The 19,951-nt window shown below is 41.4% G+C and overlaps 1 protein-coding gene across 4 annotated transcripts in view; it reads left to right on the top strand.

Annotated features, from left to right (window-relative positions):
* Positions 1–1,599: 1,599 nt before the first annotated feature.
* Positions 1,600–19,951, top strand: part of MFSD14B (major facilitator superfamily domain containing 14B) — a 77,969-nt gene continuing 59,617 nt past the window's right edge. Inside the window, exon 1 of one of the 4 annotated variants that reach the window (XM_082694309.1) lies at positions 1,600–2,101. In XM_082694309.1, the coding sequence (XP_082550435.1) occupies positions 1,994–2,101 (108 nt within the window). In that variant the 5' untranslated portion in view covers positions 1,600–1,993. The remainder of the gene's footprint in view (positions 2,102–19,951) is intronic. The other 3 variants (XM_082694311.1, XM_082694310.1, XM_082694312.1) reach the window with 3 other exon arrangements.

The following is a 19,951-nucleotide window of genomic DNA, read 5'->3' as shown; positions in this document are numbered from 1 at the left end:
AACAATAGGAAACTAGAAAAGTATAATTCATTATATTTTTTTAGATTGGAAAATTGGTCTGTTTTCTTTTTCTGATTATAAAAGTATACTATTATATATTCATAGCCCCAGATCAGAAGCTTATATGAAAAATATTTTTAATCCTAGAGCCAATCATTATTAAAGAAATATTCATTCTTTTTTGATTAATGTTTTTTAAAAAGATCAAACATTATTGTTTTACAATCTTTCTATGCTAAATATTGTATGCATATTGGAACTGTAAGAAATAAGTTTCTGTTGTTTAAACCATCCACCCTATGGTATTTTGTTAAGGCAGCCTGAACTAAGACACCAAAGTTAAACTAGCTCAAGGCCTGGGAGGGACCTAAGCCAGTGTGCAGACTGTGTCAGAGCACACAAAAATCTTTAAGATTGTGCATGAACTGTTTGAAATGTTAACTTTAAAAATAAAACTGCCAGTTATTTGACCAGAAAAAATGGGTTTATTCAGAAATATCAGAGAATTGCAATCCAGGGCAAGCAAGGAAGCTAGTGTTAAAACCACAGACAAGCACCAAGAACCAGAGAGAAAGGTTCTCTTACAGAGAAAGTTGGGAAGGCTGTTACAAAGAAAAAGTCCACTGGAGTAAACCAAGGATTTGAGGTATAATGGCTTTTCATTGGTTGGGCTGGTGGAGCTGGGGAGAGAACCCTTCTTCCTCCTGCTGGAATAAGACAGTAGCTAAAGCACCATAGACTTGCAAGGGGAGTCTCTCTCTGCTGGGTCTACAAATGATGCTCTGGCATGGGAGCTCAAGCTTCTGATTTCCTTTTACTAACTCTCATAGTAATAACACAAGCTGTAAATCAACGGTGGACTGATTGGACATATTTTATTGTTAGGGTTCCAAGCTTATTCCTCTTCTTTCAAGGAGGCATTGAATGCTCAACCCTCTAGCAGGAAAAAATATTCTGACCTTATCTGTACTCCAAATTGGTGCAATAGTCCTACCTGTTTGTTACCTTGGCTTTGTAACTCCCAAGTCACTTACCTTTTGAAGCTTGGGTTGGCACCTGCAAAACAGAGATGTGGTATCTTACAAGGTCCTTTATGGCCAGTAATCACGCGAGCAGCATTTACGAAGCCCGGCTTAGTATTGTTTATTTCTATACATCATCACCTTGCCCAGAACAGGCTATGATCGTTATTTCAGACGTAAAGTTCTGTGATTCTGAGTAACCGGTTCATATCCGCCTCGTTGGAGCCATCAATGTAGCTACTGACTGGCACAGGGGCTTGCACGTTTCCTCCTACTGTCCTTCCCACGCATCCCACAGCCTCACCGAGCTCCCCAGCAGCTTCTGTAGATTTGGGGGAGGAACATTATATCTTAGATACAGTGCATACAGCACTCTCCCAGTTCTGGATTCCCGACCGGGGTGGGGGGAGTTTGTCCCGTGTCAGAACGTGTCCATTCTGTACCTGACGAGGACACAGGGAATCCTTCCAGAGCTGCCGTAATTACAAAAATCCCGCGCCTCTAGGTAGGCGTGCCACACTGGGCGGGGTCTCGGGAAACAAAGCATGGTAGGGGCGGTCCTGGGAGATGACGTACTTCCGGCGCGCGGCAGAGCCGGAGACGCGGAGGCGGGGCCCGAGGTGGGCGAGGCGCTGCTGAAAGGCTTGGGCGCGGGCCGGGAGATTGAGGCGGGAGTTTAGGCGCGGGGCGGGGCGTCCTGAGCGTCCCGGGCGGCAGCCGCCAGCCGCCGGGCGGGAGAGTGACGGTGTTTGCGGCCGTTGGTGTCAGTAGCTCCTGCGGTCCCTTCGCCGTCTCCTCAGCGGCTCCAGCCCCAGCCGCCCTTCCAGCCCTCCGCGTCGCCGCTGGCGCCGCCGCCCGACGCGCAGGCCGCCGCGGGCCGCGGAGCCCATGAGGGCGCGGGCCCTGCCGCCGCGTTCGCGGCGTCGCCGTCGTCCGAGAGCGTCCCGAGCCGGCGCGGGCATGGCCGCGGCATGAGTGCCGAGCCGCCGCCGGAGCCGGAGGACCAGGCGGCGTCGGAGCCCGCGGCGGGAGCCATGCCGGAGAAGCGCCCGGGCGCGCAGACCGCCGGCGGCGTCTCGGTGAGCGCGGGCGTGGGTTCCGGCCGCGGGGCTCAGCCCGAGGCCCGGGGTCAGGGGAGCCTGGGCGGGGCCCGGGCGCTGGGTGCGCGGTGCGGGCAGGGGCCTGCGTCCCCCGCGGTTCGGGCAGACATGGAGCGTCGGCTTGGGCTCCGGCTCTCGGAAAGCCCGTCCTCTCCGGGGTCGGCCACTGGATTCCTCTCCACGGGGCTTTCCCAGCGCCGCTGCTGGCCACACAGAACTCGAGGGGGTTATTGTTTCAAAGAGCGCTAGACACAGGGCCCCGAGTACAAATAATGTAGTTCTTTCCAGAATTTCCAGACGTGTGCCTGGCGTGAGATTTCCGTGGGGCATTTCCCGGCCGAGCCTGCATGGACGTGGAGGGGCTTCAACCGGGAAGTTGGCTGTGGAGGCCGGGCAGCCCCTCCGCCGCTTCCTCCTGCCCGCGGTCGCGCCGTTGCAGGGCAGGGTCTCGCGGCCGGCTGCGGAGGCCAGGGCCCGGCTGCGGAGCGCGTGCAGGCCGGGCTCGCCCCCCGGTTTTACGCCAAGTTCAGGAGGCTTCCGAGCCCTGACCTCAGTGGCCCAGATTCGGCAGAGCAGGCTTTGTCAGTGGCGCTTTGGTTTGCTGTGGTGGAATACTTAGCAGAGAGCGCCCGTCATTTCTTTCTTTCTTTTTTTTTTTTTTTTTTTTTTAAAGATTTTATTTATTTATTTGACAGACAGAGGTCACAAGCAGGCAGAGAGGCAGGCAGAGAGAAAGGAGGAAGCAGGCTCCCTGCTGAGCAGAGAGCCCGATGTGGGGCTCGATCCCAGGACTCTGAGATCATGACCTGAGCCGAAGGCAGCGGCTTAACTCACTGAGCCACCCAGGCGCCCCCGCCCGTCATTTCTTAAAGACTTTTGGAGCTGGGGGCGGGGGGGAGTGTATTTAGGACAGGAAATGCAGAAACCTTACAGTGACTAGAAACTAACACAAAACTAGAAATTTTAGGAAAATCAAGTGTATGCAGTTGGCTTCACATTGGAGCTTAGGTATTTGTATTTACTTTTAAAAAAACGCTGCATGATTCTTCCTTGGTGAGGGGAGTCTCTATTAGGAGAATTGGGAGGGTGGGTGAAGTAGGGGCAGTAAGTAGAACGGAGCCAGAAGAGCTGGTTTCTCGTCCTGGGTCTCTGAGAACCGGGGTGCACTAGACAGGGTCTCGACACAACCCTGACACTCGGGGTCTCCTCTGTAGCAGGAGAGCTTAGGAGTGGTGAGGGACCCGCCTTGCTCAAGTGAATTCTCGTTTTTGAAAAAGCATTAGGAGTTCCTCGTTCCAAAGACAAGATTTCCATAAAGAGAGTTTTGTGTTCGAGGGAAGGAAATCCCAGAGAATTAGTTTTTCTCGTTTTGTTTTTGGTTATTTAAAAAGTAGACTTGTCATCTTCCTCCCCGCTCTAAACTAAACCACACTGCCAGGTCCTCCTCCTGTCTTTGAATTGATAGACCGTAATTACTAACCAGAGGCAAGGCCAGGAACGTGAGAGGTAGCCTCCTTCATCCCTTGCCATGCTTACAACTTCCAGTACGTTACCAAGTCTAGGTCATTCTACCAGACGCAGATTTTAGGTTTTTATTCTCTGCGTCCCTATGGTTCATTTCCTCAGCATTTTGTGCTTAGATTTTGACTTACTTGGGGGGACCCTTGCTTACCTCACATTGGTCTGCTGTCCACCGTGTTGATCAGTGTGATCTAACATGTAAATGTGATAATTACTGCTGTCCTGAAATTTTTTCATTGGCTCCCTTGGTTTATTGGATAGAAAAATAACCCGGCAGGTTGAAGCATTATAGCATAGTGATTAGGTGAGCATGCTTGGAATCCCAGTTCCCACCTTTTATTACCTGCATAACTTTGGGCAAGTTACATAATATCTCTGAATTAATAATAGTATTTACCACAGAGGATTGTGAGGGTTACAGCAACCCTCCACCTAGTAAGTTCTCAATAAATATTAGCTGTTACTAATTCTCATTATTTTTTTTTAAAGATTTTATTTATTTATTTGACAGACACAGATCACAAGTAGGCAGAGAAGCAGGCAGAGAGAGTTGGGGGGGGGGGAAGCAGGCTCCCTGCGGGAGCAGAGAGCCCCGATGTGGGGCTCGATCCCAGGACCCTGGAATCATGACCTGAGGGGAAGGCAGAGGCTTTAACCCACTGAGCCACCCAGGCGCCCCAATTCTCATTATTTTCGGCATGAATGATTGGTCAGTATGTATAGGTGATCCCTGCCAGTCACCTACTAAAAATTAAAGTTCCTAATTTTACGTGCTTAGAACTAGAACTTTTGAGGGATGTTTACTCAAGGACACTTTCCCTGATTCCTTTTCCTGTGGACCCTGATGCTAATATGATAATTTGGGCACAAGTACATTCCTGCCCAGTCTTTCCTGGTCTCTGAGGGTGCATGGAGTCAGTATTGATAAACTGCAGCAGATACCGACCGAGTTTTCTGACGCTGTACTTGTGAAATGACTAGCACGGGCAGGTGGCACAGTTCAGAACCTGGTGCTTTTTGGGATGTGTGGTGGCTGGGAAGGCAAATGAATGCCTTTAATCACGTAGGTTCATATTGTATCCTGGCAACCTAAATTATGCGTCTTTCCTGCTTGCACTTTCTGTCTGGTATCACTTCCAGGAGCTATGTTCTGCAGCCTCCATGACTTGATTTCATTTTAATGTATTGGAATTTCTTTAAAGCTTGGTTCCAGTGATACTCATTATTTCAGATTCTTAGAAGCTAATAATTGTGGGGGAGACTGCCCATACACAGGGAACCTGCTGACAGCTTTTCAACCTTGTTTGGCAAAGAGATTTATTGACCAGGAGACTGGCAGAGAAATCTATTGATCTGAGTAATAAAAGGGAATCAAGTATTAACTTCAAGAGATCATTGCCTTGTAGAAAACAGATATGTGTTTAGCAAACAAGTTCTTGTTTTATTATTTCCTCTTTGCTCTGTCCTTTCCTAATCCTGTGTGTACAAAGAACGAGATGTTTTATCAGAATTGTTTGCATTATCATTAAATGTATACTTTCCATTATACTTAACCTTCATAGCCAGGTAAGGGGAAAGTTTTTTTTTGCATCATTTACCCGTGAACATCTGATGAAAATTAAGAATTTGCTGCAGAGAAAACACAACCACATTTAGCATACTATTTCAGGATGTTTTGGACTCCAGAAGCCAATGCTTAGAAATGGGTTTAGAATTCTGTTATGAGGTCTCTCAGGATCAATGTTGTTCTGGTGACATTTGCTGTCTCTTAAGTTGATTTTCCCAAGACTGTTTCAGAAGGTTTTCTATAAAGGTTAATTTTGATTTTTGAAAACAAGAATATTATTTATTATGTAGGCAAATGGAAATAATACTCAAGAGCAGCTTCAGGTAAAAAAAAATGCTAAAATAACTATGTTATGTTTATAAAAAGATAAAAGAGGATCTAGGGACATAGGGAAAATTATTTCAATTGTTTCTTGACACTGTTAGGGACCAGTACAATCATTTCAGTAATAGTACTGGCACATTGGCATAGCAACCTCTCTTAAGTAAATTATGGCAGATAAGGGGAGAAACTGAAAGCATTTGTGAGTAGTAGATACATTGCAATTTAAAAAAGCAAATACATGCTTTCATAGAAACATTTACTGTATTTTGTATTTAGAATTATGTAAATTTCTAAGTAGTTCAGTATCATCACAGTTAGCCTTTGTCATAACACAGGCTTATGCTTGCAGTTATGTTGTTCTCAGGTCTCGTATAGGCAGGATTTTGTAGATCTTGCTTCTTAGGGTATTTGAGCATCCTTTCCACCATTTCTCTCACTAGATTAAGTCTTTGAAGGTAGGGACTACAGCTGTGTTTCTTTTAATCGGAAATAGTCTTTAAGGAGATGATCAATAAATGATAATAAAGAAGTCAGTCTAGCTTGAAGCCAGTTTTTTGTCAATGACATAAGCTTGTCTTACTTTTTTTTTTTTTTCCCTCTTGTCATTTATATAATATGCTTTGGCCTTATAAAACAAGTTGGGGAGTTCTAATTTCTTTCCTCTGAAGGTTTTGTGTAATACTGGTAAAATAATTGAAGAACTTTATGGTTTTTAGGCTGGGGTAAGGTAGTAATCTAGGTTTTCTTTTTTTTAAGATTTTATTTATTTATTTGACAGAGAGAGACCACAAGTAGGCAGAGAGGCAGGCAGAGAGAAGGAAGAAGCAGGCTCCCTGCTGAGCAGAGAGCTGGATGCGGGACTCGATCCCAGGACCCTGAGATCATGACCTGAGCCGAAGGCAGCAGCTTAACCCACTGAGCCACCCAGGCGCCCCAGTAATCTAGGTTTTCTATTTGATTTTTCTTTTCCTGTCTGGTTTAGTAAGTTGTATTTTGTTAGGAATTTTTCCATTTTACCCTCAGATTAACTGGCATGAAGTCGTTCCTCTTAGGCTTTTTCAAACTACTCTAAGATCCTTACTGTTTTTATTGCTGACGCTGGTAGTTTTCACCTCATCTTATAATTTTTTAATAAAAATTTTATTTATTTGACAGAGATAGAGAGCACAAGTAGGCAGAGCAGCAGGGAGAGGGAGAAGCAGGCTCTCTGCTGAGCAAGGAGCCCAGTGCGGGGCTCAGTCCCTGCACCCTGGGATCATGACCCAAGCTGAAGGCAGCCGCTTCACTGACTGAGCCACCCAGGCACCCCTTCACCTCTTCTTTACAAAAAATAATAGTAATTCTCCAGTGTATCTGGGTAATGATCAGTTTTGCAAATGACGATAATTTTGTGTCTTCTGTATTTCTATGTTGTATGAGCTAGAATATCCAGGAAAAGGTTCAGTAGCAATGGTAAAAGTAAAAAGGTAAAGCTTTCTCTTTGTAACAGAAATAGATTTTTTCATTGTTAAGGATGGTGTAAACTATATGTATGAGAAAAATGTGTTTTATTACCTGACAGAAGCGTCTTTTTATTTCTCTTTTTTTTTTTTTAATGCATCCTCCTCCTTCTTTCCTCCTCTTTATTCCTTTTTGCCTCGCTCCCCACTTTCTTCCAGTTCAGTGTCTCATAGAACCTTCACAAGTAGGCTACAAAGTTTGAGATGTGCCCTGGAGAAAGACATTGTGGCATGTAAGGGCATTGCTTTAGGAGAATTGGAGACAAATTTGTCATCAGTACCTGCAATCAACTCTAATAAATAACCTGCTAAAACATAGAACATCTGCGAAATTGTGTCTGCTTCTGCCTAGCTCCCTAACTTTTTAATGCATAGTTTTATATTTGCTTATATTTCTAAAATAGCTTTATTGAAATAAAATTGACATAGTAAAAACTATGTTTAGAGTGTATAGGTTTGTGTTTTGACATATGTATACACTTGTAAAATCATTACCACAGTCAAAATAGTGAATATATCACTCCCAGAAGTTTCCTTGTGCTCATTTTTCTTTTTTTAAAGATTTTATTTATTTATTTGACAGAGAGAGATCACAAGCAGACAGAGAGGCAGGCAGAGAGAGAGAGGGAAGCAGGATCCCTGCTGAGCAGAGAGCCCGATGCGGGACTCTATCCCAGGACTCTGGGATCATGACCTGAGCCGAAGGCAGAGGCTTAACCCACTGAGCCACCCAGGCGCCCCCCTTGTGCTCATTTTACACCCTTTCTCTCCACCTACTCCGTAGGCAAGCATTTATCTACTTTCTGTCCCTATATTTTACTTTTAATTTTTTAGCATATGCTCTTTTTGGTTTGGCTTTTTTTCCCCTCAACATAAATTGAGATTTATCCGTATTGTATATAAATCAGTGCATTCGTTTTGGTGCTGAGTAGTATTCCATTGCCAAGATCTGCCACAATTTGTCCATTCAGCATTGATGAACATTTGGTTTATCACCAGGTTTTGGCTAGTATAAATAAAGTTGCCATGAGCATTTGTCTACCAATCTTTGTATGGGATATACTTTTATCAGAATGGAATGGGTGAATCATAGAAACAATAAATAGGTGTACTGTTTAACTTTTTAAGAAGATTGCCAAACTCTTCTCTAAAGTGATTGTACAGTTTTACGTTGTCACTAGCTCTGTGAGGGTTCCACTTCATCCACATCCTCAACATTTAGCTTTATTATTATTTTTTTAATTTTATTTAATTATTTGACAGAGATCACAAGTAGGCAGGGAGGCAGGCAGGGGGCGGAAGGGAAGCAGGCTCCCTGCTGAGCAGAGAGCCCAGTGTGGGGCTCAACCCCAGGACCCTGGGATCGTGATCTGAGCCAAAGGCAGAGGCTTTAACCCAATGAACCACCCAGGCGCCCCTCAACAGTTAGTTTTAGCCCGTGTAATAGGTCTGCAGTGTATCTTACTGTGTTTTTAATTTGGATGTCCCTGTGGCTTATGATGTTCAACTTCCCTCTGTAAGTTTACTTGCCATCTTTATATCTTCTTGGTGAAGTGTCTGCTTAAGTCTAGCCTATTTTTTGTTGTTGTTGTAAGGTTATTATCTTAAAATTGCTTTTGGAGAGTTCTTTATACATTTGGGATGTAAGTCCTTTATTAAATATATGCTTTGCAAAAATTTTCTTCCTAGCTGTGCTTCTGGAAGAACAGAGTTTTTAATTTTCATGAAATTTAATCTATTCATTTGTTCTTTCATGGATAGTGTTTTTGGTTTCACATCTAAGAAGTGCTTGTTTCCTGTGTTTTTAGAAGTTTTTGAGATTTTTACAATTAGGTTTATGACCATTTTGAATTATTTTAAAATATGGTGCAGTGTGGATGGAAATTCTTTTTTGTGTGTATGGATAACTGTTGCATGCTTTGTTGAAGAGTTTTTTGTGTTTTTTTTAAGATTTTATTTATTTGAAAGAGAGAGCCTGTGGTGGGGAGGGGTAGAGAGAGGGAAAGGGGGTAGAGAGAGAGAATCTCAAGGTGACTCAGTGCTGAGCACAGACCCTGATTTGGTGCTCAGTCCCAAAACCCCGAGATCCTGACCTGAGCTAAAACTAAGAGTCCCAATACTTACCCAACTGAGCCACGTACACCCCCTGGAAAGACCTTTTTTTCACTAAATTGTCTTTGCACTTTATTGGAAATTCACTTTCAGTTGTCCATATATGTGTCAGTCTATTCTGGATTCTCTGTTTCATCTATTTATCGTTATATCAGTACCACTTAATCTGTATTACTGGAGGTACCTAATACTTGAAACAAATAGCGTAAGGCTTCCAACTTCGTTTTCTTTTAAAATTATTTTGACTATTCTAGGTCCTTTACATTTAGAAGTATAGAATCAGATTATTGGCTAATACCAAAAAAACCCAAAACCCTGCTTGTATTTTCATTGGTCGTTTGTTGACTCTGCTGATCAGTTTGGGAAGAATTGAAGACGACATTGAGTCTCCTCATCCATGAAGGAGGTGCTGCTCCATTTATTTTAGGTCTTTTAAATTTCCCACCTGTATTGTAGTTTTCAGTATATAGCTCTTTCACGTCATTTGTCAGATTTTACCGTAGTTCATGTTTTTTTTTTTTAAAGATTTTTTATTTATTTATCAGAGAGAGAGGGAGAAAGCGAGCACAGGCAGACAGAATGGCAGGCAGAGGCAGAGGGAGAAGCAGGCTCCCTGCTGAGCAAGGAGCCCGATGTGGGACTTGATCCCAGGACGCTGGGATCATGACCTGAGCCGAAGGCAGCTGCTTAACCAACTGAGCCACCCAGGCATCCCTCGTAGTTCATATTTTTTGATGCTATTGTACATACCAGTGTAAATGTATTAAAAATGTGAACTCTTAAAAAATTCAGATTTATAGTTGTTTGTTGCCAGTATATTGAAATACAGTTGATTTAAGAAATTCTCTTAACATTGTGATATATTGCAATATTGACTATTTTAACCTTTTTTTTTTTTTTTTAAAGTGGGTTCCACTCTGGGCCCAGTGTGGGGCTTGAACTCACAAACCTGAGATCAAGACCTGAGCTGAGGTCAAGAGTTGGATAGTTGGAAGCTTAACTCACTGAGCTATCCAGGTGCCACTTTGCCCTTTTTTAAAAAATTTATTTACTTATTTGAGAGAGTGAGCGAGAGAGCATGAGCAGATGGAGAGTAAAGACAGAGAGGGAGAAGCAGGCTCCACACTGAGCAAGGGAGCTTGACCCCAGGACCATGGGATCTTGATAAGAGCCAAAGGCAGACAGCTAACAGACTGAGTTGCTCCGGTGCCCCAATGCCTTAACCATTTTTAAGCATGCAGTTTAGTAGTGTTAAATATATTTATATTATTGGGAAACCAATCTCTAGAACTTTTTCAGTTTGTAAAATTAACTCCTATGTCCATCACATGGCATTTACCCCATCCCCCATTCCCTAATAACCACCTTTCTGCTTTCATTTACTTTAAATTTGCCTACTCTAGATACCTCATCTAAGTGGAATCACAGTCTTTTGTGACACTCAGCATAATATCCTCACTGTTATTGACACATGTTGAAATATGTTGTCTTTAAGATTGTTGAAGACTGGGGCGCCTGGGTGGCGCAGTGGGTTAAAGCCTCTGCCTTTGGCTCAGGTCATGATCCCAGGATCGGGCTCTCTGCAGGGCGGGGAGCCTGCTTCCTCCTCTCTCTCTGCCTGCCTCTCTGCCTGTTTGTGATCTCTGTCAAATAAATAAATAAAATCTTTAAAAAAAAAAAAAAGATTGTTGAAGACTGGTAGTGTGCCTCAGAATTTCCTTCAAGACTGAATAGTATTCCAGTTTATGTGTATACCGCGTTCTGTTTCTGCAGTTATCTGTTGAGTGTTTCATTGCTTCTAGGTAGTGGTGGTGGTGGTGATTATTTGACTATTGTGAATAATGCCTTTGTGAACATGATTGTAGAAATAAATTTCTCTTTGAGATCCTGCTTTCAGTTCTTTTGGAGACCTACCTAGAAGTGGAATCACTGGATTATTGGATAATTCCATTTTTAATTTTTTAAAAAAGATTTTATTTATTTATTTGACAGAGATCACAAGTAGGCAGAGAGGCAGGCGAGAGGGTGGTGGGGAAGCAGGCTCTGTGCAGAACAGAGAGGGCTTGATGTCCTGGATGGAGCCCAGGACCCTGGGATCATGACCTGAGCCCAAGGCAGAGGCTTTATTTAACCCACTGAGCCACCCAGCTGCCCCTCCATTTTTAATTTTTGAGGCACCACCATGCTGTTTCCCTTTCTGGCTGCACCATTTTAAATTCCTACCAACATTACACAAGGATTCCAGTATCTCTACATCTCCACCGACATCTGTTATTTTCTGGTTTTCATTTTGTTTTGGAGAGTAATCCTGATGAATGTGAGGTGGTATCTCATTTTGATTTTGCATTTCACTTATTAGTGATTTTGATCATCTTTTCATATGTTTATTAGCCATTTTATAGTCTTTTGCTTTTTTTTTTTTTTTTAATATTTTATTTATTTATTTATTTGACAGACAGAGATTACAAGTAAGCAGAGAGAGGAGGAAGCAGGCTCCCTGCCGAGTAGAGAGCCCGATTCGGGGCTTGATCCCAGGCTCCTGGGATCATGACCTGAGCGAAAGGCAGAGGCTTTAACCCACTGAGCCACCCAGGCGCTCCAGTCTTTTGCTTTTTTAAAAAATTGGGTTGTTACTGTTGTTATTTTGAGTTATTGGGGTTCTTGATAAATTCTGTAAATTATCGTTTTATTAGACAACATGTGTTGCAAATATTTTCTCCATAGGTTGCCTTTTCACTCAGTTGATTGTATCTTTGGATGTGCAGAAGTTTTAAATTTTGGTAACATCCAGCTTACCTGTTTTTACTTTTGTTGTCTGTTTTTTGGTGTCATATCAATATATCATAGTCAAATCCAGTGTTAAAAGCTTTCCCCTTACGTCATTTTGTAGGAGTTTTAGGTCTTTTTTTTTTTTTTTAAGATTTTATTTATTTATTTGACAGGGAGAGAGAGAGCACAAGCAGGGGGAGCAGCAGGCAGAGAGAGAGGGAGCAGCAGCAAGCTTCCTTCTGAGCAAGGAGCTCGATACGGGCTCCATCCCAGGACCCTGGGATCATGACCTGAGCCACAGGCAGATGCTTAACCAACTGAGTCACGCAGGTGCCCAAGAGTTTTATGTCTTACATTTCGGGTTTTGGTGTATTTTAAAAGTTTATGATTTTGATGAAGCCCAATATCTTCTTTTTCTTTAGTTGCTGTGGAGCCATGTCTAAGAATCTATAACTAAATTCAAGATTTACCTCTGTTTTCTTCCAGAAGCTTTGTGGCTTTAGGTTAGATCATTTACCTGGTCTGAGTTAACTTTTGTATATGGGGTAAAGTAGAGTTCCAGCTTCATTCTTTATATGTGGAAATTCAGTTGTTTCAGCATCATTTGTTGAAGAAACTTTTCTTTCCCTTTTTGAATGGATTTGGCACTTTTGCCAAAAATCAGCAGAACATAGATGTATGGGTTTATTTGTGGAAACTCAGTGCTAGTCAGTTGGTGTATATGACAGCCCCTCTCTCTTCTGCTCTCATGTGGGCAAGCCACTGATGATTGCTGTGTACTGTGATCTTTGAGTTGGGGATCATGTTTGGGACAAATGGGAGTAGCTTTCAACCTTATCTTTTTCCAATTGAAGGCAGATGACCTGATTCACAAAAGCCAGATGCTCTAGTTCATCTGATGTTTTCAGGTCATGTTGAGAAAGCAAGTGAGGGATTAGTGGAGATTGTTCTTTTGTCCAGGTACACACTGAACCAGGCCAGACTCCTTCGTGTGGGAAAGGCAAGGGGGTGGATAAGTAAAGGGCCGCACCTGGCCTGAGGAACTGTCTAAATCTGGCTCCTGTCGCCTCTTCCTTAGGTTGCCGCAGTCCGTGTCCGTGCTACTTGTCCTATCTATATATGTGCTGTTTCTACTTGTGGAGAACTTTGGGCTCTCTAAGAAAGGTAGTTTAAATAATAAAGTGGTTAGTAGCATACACTCTGGAGGTAAATGTGTGGATGGAACACTAGCCTAGGCACTTAGTAACTGTGTGAAATGGGCTAGTTACTTGAATTCTCTGCATCTGAGTTTTGTCACCTATAAAAAGGGAATAAAGCGTAATTTAGGATACTTTTTGCCTTAGTATAGCTTAGGATTTTTTGTGGTAGCTCTTTAGAGTGTTTAGAATTTAAAATTTTATTTTAATTTTTAATTTAAAATTTTATATTCTATGAAATGGTAGCAGGGATAGTATCTTCTGTTGATACCATTGCCCCCAGCGTCTAGCTGACGTAATAGACCTCAACAGATGTATGTTAGTGAACTGACCACTTAGAATTGAATGTTTTCATTCTTTTTTTATAAAGATTTATTTATTTGACAGAGAGAGAGATCACAAGTAGGCAGAGAGGCAGAGAGAAGGGGAAGCAGGCTTCTTGCTGAGCAGAGAGCCCAATGCAGGGCTCCATCCCAGCCGAGCTGAAGGCAGAGGCTTTAACCCACTGAGCCACCGAGGGTCCCCGAATGTTTTCATTCTTAAAGAAGATTGATATAGGTAGAAATACTTACAAAAGCAGTCCTTGGCATCTTGTTTTGCTTTAAGTCAGGTGGTGTTGGCAAATTAGAGAGTTTGAGAAGTTGAGTTAAAAGAAGTTATCTTACAAATGTTTAATAAATGCTTAGTCTATCCAGCATCATAGTCATTGTATTTATTCAGCTATTTAATGTAGTGCTGAGAAAATTTTCATAATTTTTGTAGAAAAGTTATTTCATCTGAAGAAGCAACAAAATTGTTTTTTCTTACTGGCATTCCAGTATTAGGAGGAAGAAAGCAAAATGTTCAGGTATAATTATTTGTTTTAAAATTATTTGTGTTCTTCATCTTTGTGTGTGTGTGTGTGTATATATATATATATATATATATATATATTTTTTTTTTTTTTTTTTTTTTTAAAGACCTTATTTGCTTATTTGACAGAGAGAGAGAGGTCACAAGTAGGCAGAGAGGCAGGCAGAGAGAGAGAGAGAGGGAGAAGCAGGCTCCCCGCCAAGGAGAGAGCCTGATGCAGGGCTCGATCCCAGGACCCTGGGATCATGACCTGGGCGGAAGGCAGAGGCTTAACCCACTGAGCCACCCAGGCGCCCCTGTGTTTATATTTTAAAAGATTTCTGATAAGGAATTTATTTATTTATTATTATTATTTTTTTAAAGATTTTATTTATTTGACAGAGAGAGATCACAAGTAGACAGAGAGGCAGGCAGAGAGAGAGAGAGGGAAGCAAGCTCCCCGCGGAGCAGAGAGCCCGATGCGGGCCTCGATCCCAGGACCCTGAGATCATGACCTGAGCCGAAGGCAGCGGCTTAACCCACTGAGCCACCCAGGTGCCCAGGAATTTATTTTTGATGGAGCAAGAAGTACTAAGTGTCTGAATTTTTTAAATACTAAGAGCTTATAGTGAAACATACATCTAAATGCCTTCAGTACTACTGAAGAGATGACTTTGAATCTTACGGGGTTCCAGTTCCAGTTTTCAGTTAAAATGTATTTTAAAATCATTCTTCTGCCTAGAAGTACAATGGAACCAACAGTTTACAGTTACAATCTTAGTTCCTTAGCTTACCCATTAAAATCAAACTAAAATACTTCATTTTTAATAGCTTAACATTGTTCATGGTGTAATGATACACTTGATAATAATGGATTTTTTTTTTTTTATTGTACTTGATAGGAGGTACAGGAATTGTGTGCTTATTTTGACAGTATAGTATCACCAAAGACCCACGTGGGCTCATCCATTCATATACTCTGCTCTTCCCAGGGTTCTAGTTTTTGGTCTTTAGGATTGACCACATTTGGTCTCCAGTTGGCTGTTGTTGCTAAGTATCACATGCTTACACAACAGTGCCCTCACACTGGAAACAGTAATGTTTTCATATATGTCCCTAGAAGAGTGAAGGAAAGTCCTTAAGCCCCCTGACATATTTCCCCTCATATCTCACTGGCCAGAATTGGGTGATACAGTTCATTCCTATTTTATTTAAGTCATTGAATTATCCTGGTCAAGTTGGCTCATCAAGATTGAGCTATGGACCTGAAAAGTTCTCAAGCCTGTAGTGGCAGGAGGTGACTACGTTCTCTTTCCGCACACAGTTGCTAAATCCGAACACAGTTGGGAATTTGTTAATAAATATGTCTTGGGTGGTATGGGAAGTCAGCTTTTTCTGTCACAAAACCTGTTACCTGCTGAGTTCAGGGTACATTTAGAGAAGTACTGTTGAGCTCCTTGCCTTTGAGAGGTGTTGTGTAGTATAGGAGAGAGAATAGTTATGTGTGGCAAAGAGGCTATAGGGGTTTGGTGGGGAAGCACCCGCCTCTGCTCAGGGTAGTTAAGAAATGTCAGCAGCTTCTCAGATACTTTATCAGGTTACTGATATTTATAAACTCCCCTTCGTATTCCACTTACACTGGGGCCAGCAAACTTTCTTGTGTTAAGAATCTGATGTAACCATAGCTTTGGAGTAATTTTGGAAATCATGAACTATGAGTCCTCCCACTGTACTACTTTTTTTCAAGGTTGTTTTGACCCTTCTGGGTTGTTTACATTTCTGTGTGAAGTGTAGGATTATCTCATCAAGTTCTGTAATAAAAGACTGCTGGGATTTTGATATGGATTGCATTGAATATGTAGATCCATTCTTGGAGAATTATATTAACAATTTTTTTTAAAGATATTTATTTGTTATATTGACAGATCACAAGTAGAGAGGCAGGCAGAGAGAGGGAGAAATAGGCTCCCTGCTGAGCAGAGAGCCGGATTCGGGACTCAATTCTGGTCAATCCCAGGACCCTGGGATCATGACCTGAGCTGAAGACAGAGGTTTAACCCACTGAGCCACCCAGGCGCCCTATATTAACAATATTAAATATTCTGATTCATGGGCATGGAATACCTGTATATTTATTTCAACTTTATTTTGTTTCAGTATACAACTTTAACTCTTTGTTAAACTATTCCTAGGTTTTTTATGCTGTTGTAAGTGGAATTGTTTTATCAATTAAAAAAAATCTGATGGTAAATATTTTAGGCTTTGCAACTGTTCAGCTCTGCCAGTGTAGCACAAAAGCAACCTTTGACATGCTTAAATGAATGAGCATTGCTAAATTTCAGTAGAACAATTTACAAAAACTGGTGGTAGATTTAGACTGTGGGCTATAGTTTGCCAGCCCCTGCTCGAGTATTTCCTGTACTCTTTCCTTTCCTCCTTCTGGATGTTTTTGGTATTCTTGTCCATTGATTTTTTAAAACTTTATGTTAGTGTAGTTTAGACTTACAGAACAATTGCAAAGATTATATAGACAGATTCCATAAACCCCACACCCATTTCCTTCTATCATTAGCATCTTAATATGGTATATTTATAAAAATTAGTGAACCATGGGGCGCCTGGGTGGCTCAGTTGGTTAAGCAGCTGCCTTCGGCTCAGATCATGATCCCAGAGTCCTGGGATCGAGTCCCACATCGGGCTCCTTGTTCCGCAGGGAGCCTGCTTCTCCCTCTGACTCTGCCTGCCTCTCTGTCTGCCTATGCTCGCTCTCGCTCTCTCTCTCTCTGACAAATAAATAAATAAAATCTTTAAAAAAAAAAATTAGTGAACCAGTGTCCATACTTTACCATTATCTAAAGTCCACACTTTATTTATTCATATTTTCTTGGTTTTTACTGAATGCCCTTTTTCTGTTCCAGTATTTCATTACATTTAGTTGTCATGTCTCAAGTTCTTCTGGGCTGTGGTAGTTTCACACACTTTGTTTTTGATGACCCTCACAGTTTTCATGAGTCCTGGTTAGACATATTGTAGGATATCCCTCAGATGAGATTCATTGGATGTTTTCCTCAATACTATGGTGAGATTATGGGTTTGGGGGAGGAAGCCCAGAAAAATGAAGTGCCATTTTCAATACATTGTATCAAGGATTTAAAAAAAAAAATCACTGTTGAGGGGCATCTGGGTGGCTCAGTGGGTTAAAGGCTCTGCCTTCGGCTCAGGTCATGATCCCAGGATTCTGGGATCGAGCCCTACATCGGGCTCTCTGCTCAGCAGGGAGCCTGCTTCCTCCTCTCTCTCTGCCTGCTTGTGATCTCTGTCTGTCAAATAAATAAATAAAAGCTTTTAAAAAAAAATCACTGTTGATGTTAACATTTTCCCTGTAGTTAGTGTTTGTCACCTTTCTTTATAAAGTTACTCTTTCCCCCTCTTTCTATATTCACTCTTTGGAGGAGAGTATGTGCACCCCACATTCGAAGAATGGGAAGTTATGCCTCACTTTCTTGAGTGCAGAGTACCTATGTAAATTATTTGGGGTTCTCTGCTTAGGAGTTTTGTCTGTTTTCCCCCATTTGTTTACTATGTCATCTTTTTAGTATAAACATACTTGTTTTATAATTTGAGTTATAATCCAAAACAGCTTTATTTTGTTGCTCATACTGCTCCAGCTTTACCCATTGGGAGCTCTTTGACATATCCCCATGTTTTTGTTGTTTTCTTAGGTTTTGTGTATTTGTTGTTAGTTGTTATTGTTGTTTTAGCACTTACATTCTGGCACTACAAGTTCCCAGTTCCTCTTGTATATTTCCTGCCTTAGTCCTAAAATTAACCATTTCTCCAAGGATCCCTGGCTCCTTTGTTGGAAAATTGTATTTGAAACCAAGACCTGGGTACCAGATACTTAAAGTGCTGTTGGGCTGCCAGGGTGTCATTACTTTTAGGTTCTCAGGTGACAGGTCAGGAAAATATATGTGTGAATATTAGTCTGTGTATATACATATATCTATAAATATTTCTATATGTGCCTGTCTGTATCCGTGTGAAGCTAGAATAAGTTCATAATGATATCCAAATCTAATGTGTTATCACATGGCTCATTCTGTCTCTCCCCTTTATTTATAACCTTCCACTCAGGCAGTGAAAAAAGTAACTCCCACCATTTGCCAGCCGTTTACTTAATTGTTCAGTTCCAGGACACTGGTTTCAGAATTGTTATCTCTACCCCTGTAGGGAACACATTTTTCAGTTAGCGTACAGTGCTTCTGTGAAGTTTCTTTTGCCTTCAGTCTAACAGACTCTAATCATTCCTAATGTTACTTAGATCACAAACTTTCCCCCCTGCTCTCTCCAGTGAAGTTGATTCATACATTCCTAATACAGTTAGCTCTTTGTCACATTCTGCAGTCCAGGCTGGGATTCTCTGACCTCTTAAATATTTTTTTTAAATTAACATGTATTAAGGTTCACTCTTTGCATTTTGAAAGTCTATGGGTTTTGATACAAATACACAATGCCACTTATCTACCATTACAGTGTTACATGCAAGTTTCGCTGCCTGGAAGAGTCCCATGTGGTTCAACTGTTTAACTTACCCGTCCACTCCTAGCAACCACTGATCTGTTTACCACCTCTATAGTTGTACCTAAATGGAATCATATACCATATAGCCTTCCAGACTTGCTTCTTTTCACTTAGCAGTATGCATTTAAATTCTGTTATCCAGCAATTGCATGGACTGCATAAGTGACATCTTCTCATATAGTTAATTTTCTGTATCATTTTTGGTTAGGAATCTATTCAGATTCCTCCCTCCCAACCTCATGTTATAATTAGGGGATTTATTAAGTCATTTAACAAGAAATCTGATGGAAAGACAGTTTTGGGATTGGCTCATTTAGCATATAAGCAGTATAATCAAGAACCCGGGTACTTTGTGTTTTCTGTGTAATTGACTTGTCTGGCTCTTGTGGTCTCAAGGTGGCTGTCGTAGTTCCAGCCTTCATGAAGTCCAGAGGCAGCCAAGAGACTGCCTCTTTCTGCATCTTTATCTCATCCTTTTTACCATTGCATTTTTTAATTGAGATATAGTCACATAAAATTCACTATATTCAAGTGTACTATTCATTTATTTTAGTATATTCACAAGTTTTTGCAAGAGTCACCATTGTCAGAACATTTTCATCTCCCCAAAATGAAACCCAGTATCCATTAGCAATCGTTCTTCGTTTTCCCCTACTCTCAAGCCTTGGCGACCACTAATCTGTTCCCTCCCTTTGGAATTGTATATTCTGGGCATTTCACTTAAATGGAATCATACTATAGTGTTGCCTTTCCTCCTGGCTTTTCTTACTTAGCATTATGTTTTCAGTGTTCATCCATGTTGTAGCATGCATTGATAACTTCATTCTTTTTTACGGCTGAATAATATTGCTTTGTATGGATATACCACTTTTTGTTTATTCATTCATCAGTTGGTAGACATTTGGGTTGTTTCCACATTTTGTTACTGTGAATACTGCTGTATGAACATTTGTTGATGAGTTTCTGTATGAATATATATTTTCAGTTGTCTTAGGTATTGGAGTATAATTGCTGGTAATTATATGGTAACTGTTCATGATTTTGAGGAATTGCCAAACTATTTTCCACAGTGGTTGTACCATTTTATATTCCCAACAATTCTGTATGAGGACTGTTTAAATCCTCATGAGTGCTTATTACTATATTTTTTAAATATCCATTCTGGTGGTTCTGAAGTGGTACATCACTGGTTTTGATATTCATTGCCCTTGTGGCTAATGATGTTGAACATCTTTTCATGTGTTTATTGATCACTTGTGTATCTTCTTTCAATGAATGTTTCTTTACACAAGCTCTTTGCCCGTTTTAAATTGGGTTACTTGTTATTTTATTTTATTATTATTATTTTTTAAGATTTTATTTATTTATTTGTCAGAGAGAGAGAGTGAGAGCGAGCACAGGCAGACAGAGTGGAAGGCAGAGGCAGAGG

Source organism: Mustela nivalis, assembly GCF_964662115.1.
Source record: "Mustela nivalis genome assembly, chromosome: 13".
NCBI classification, from domain to species: Eukaryota; Metazoa; Chordata; class Mammalia; order Carnivora; family Mustelidae; genus Mustela; species Mustela nivalis.
This window is presented reverse-complemented; position numbering and strand designations above follow the sequence as displayed.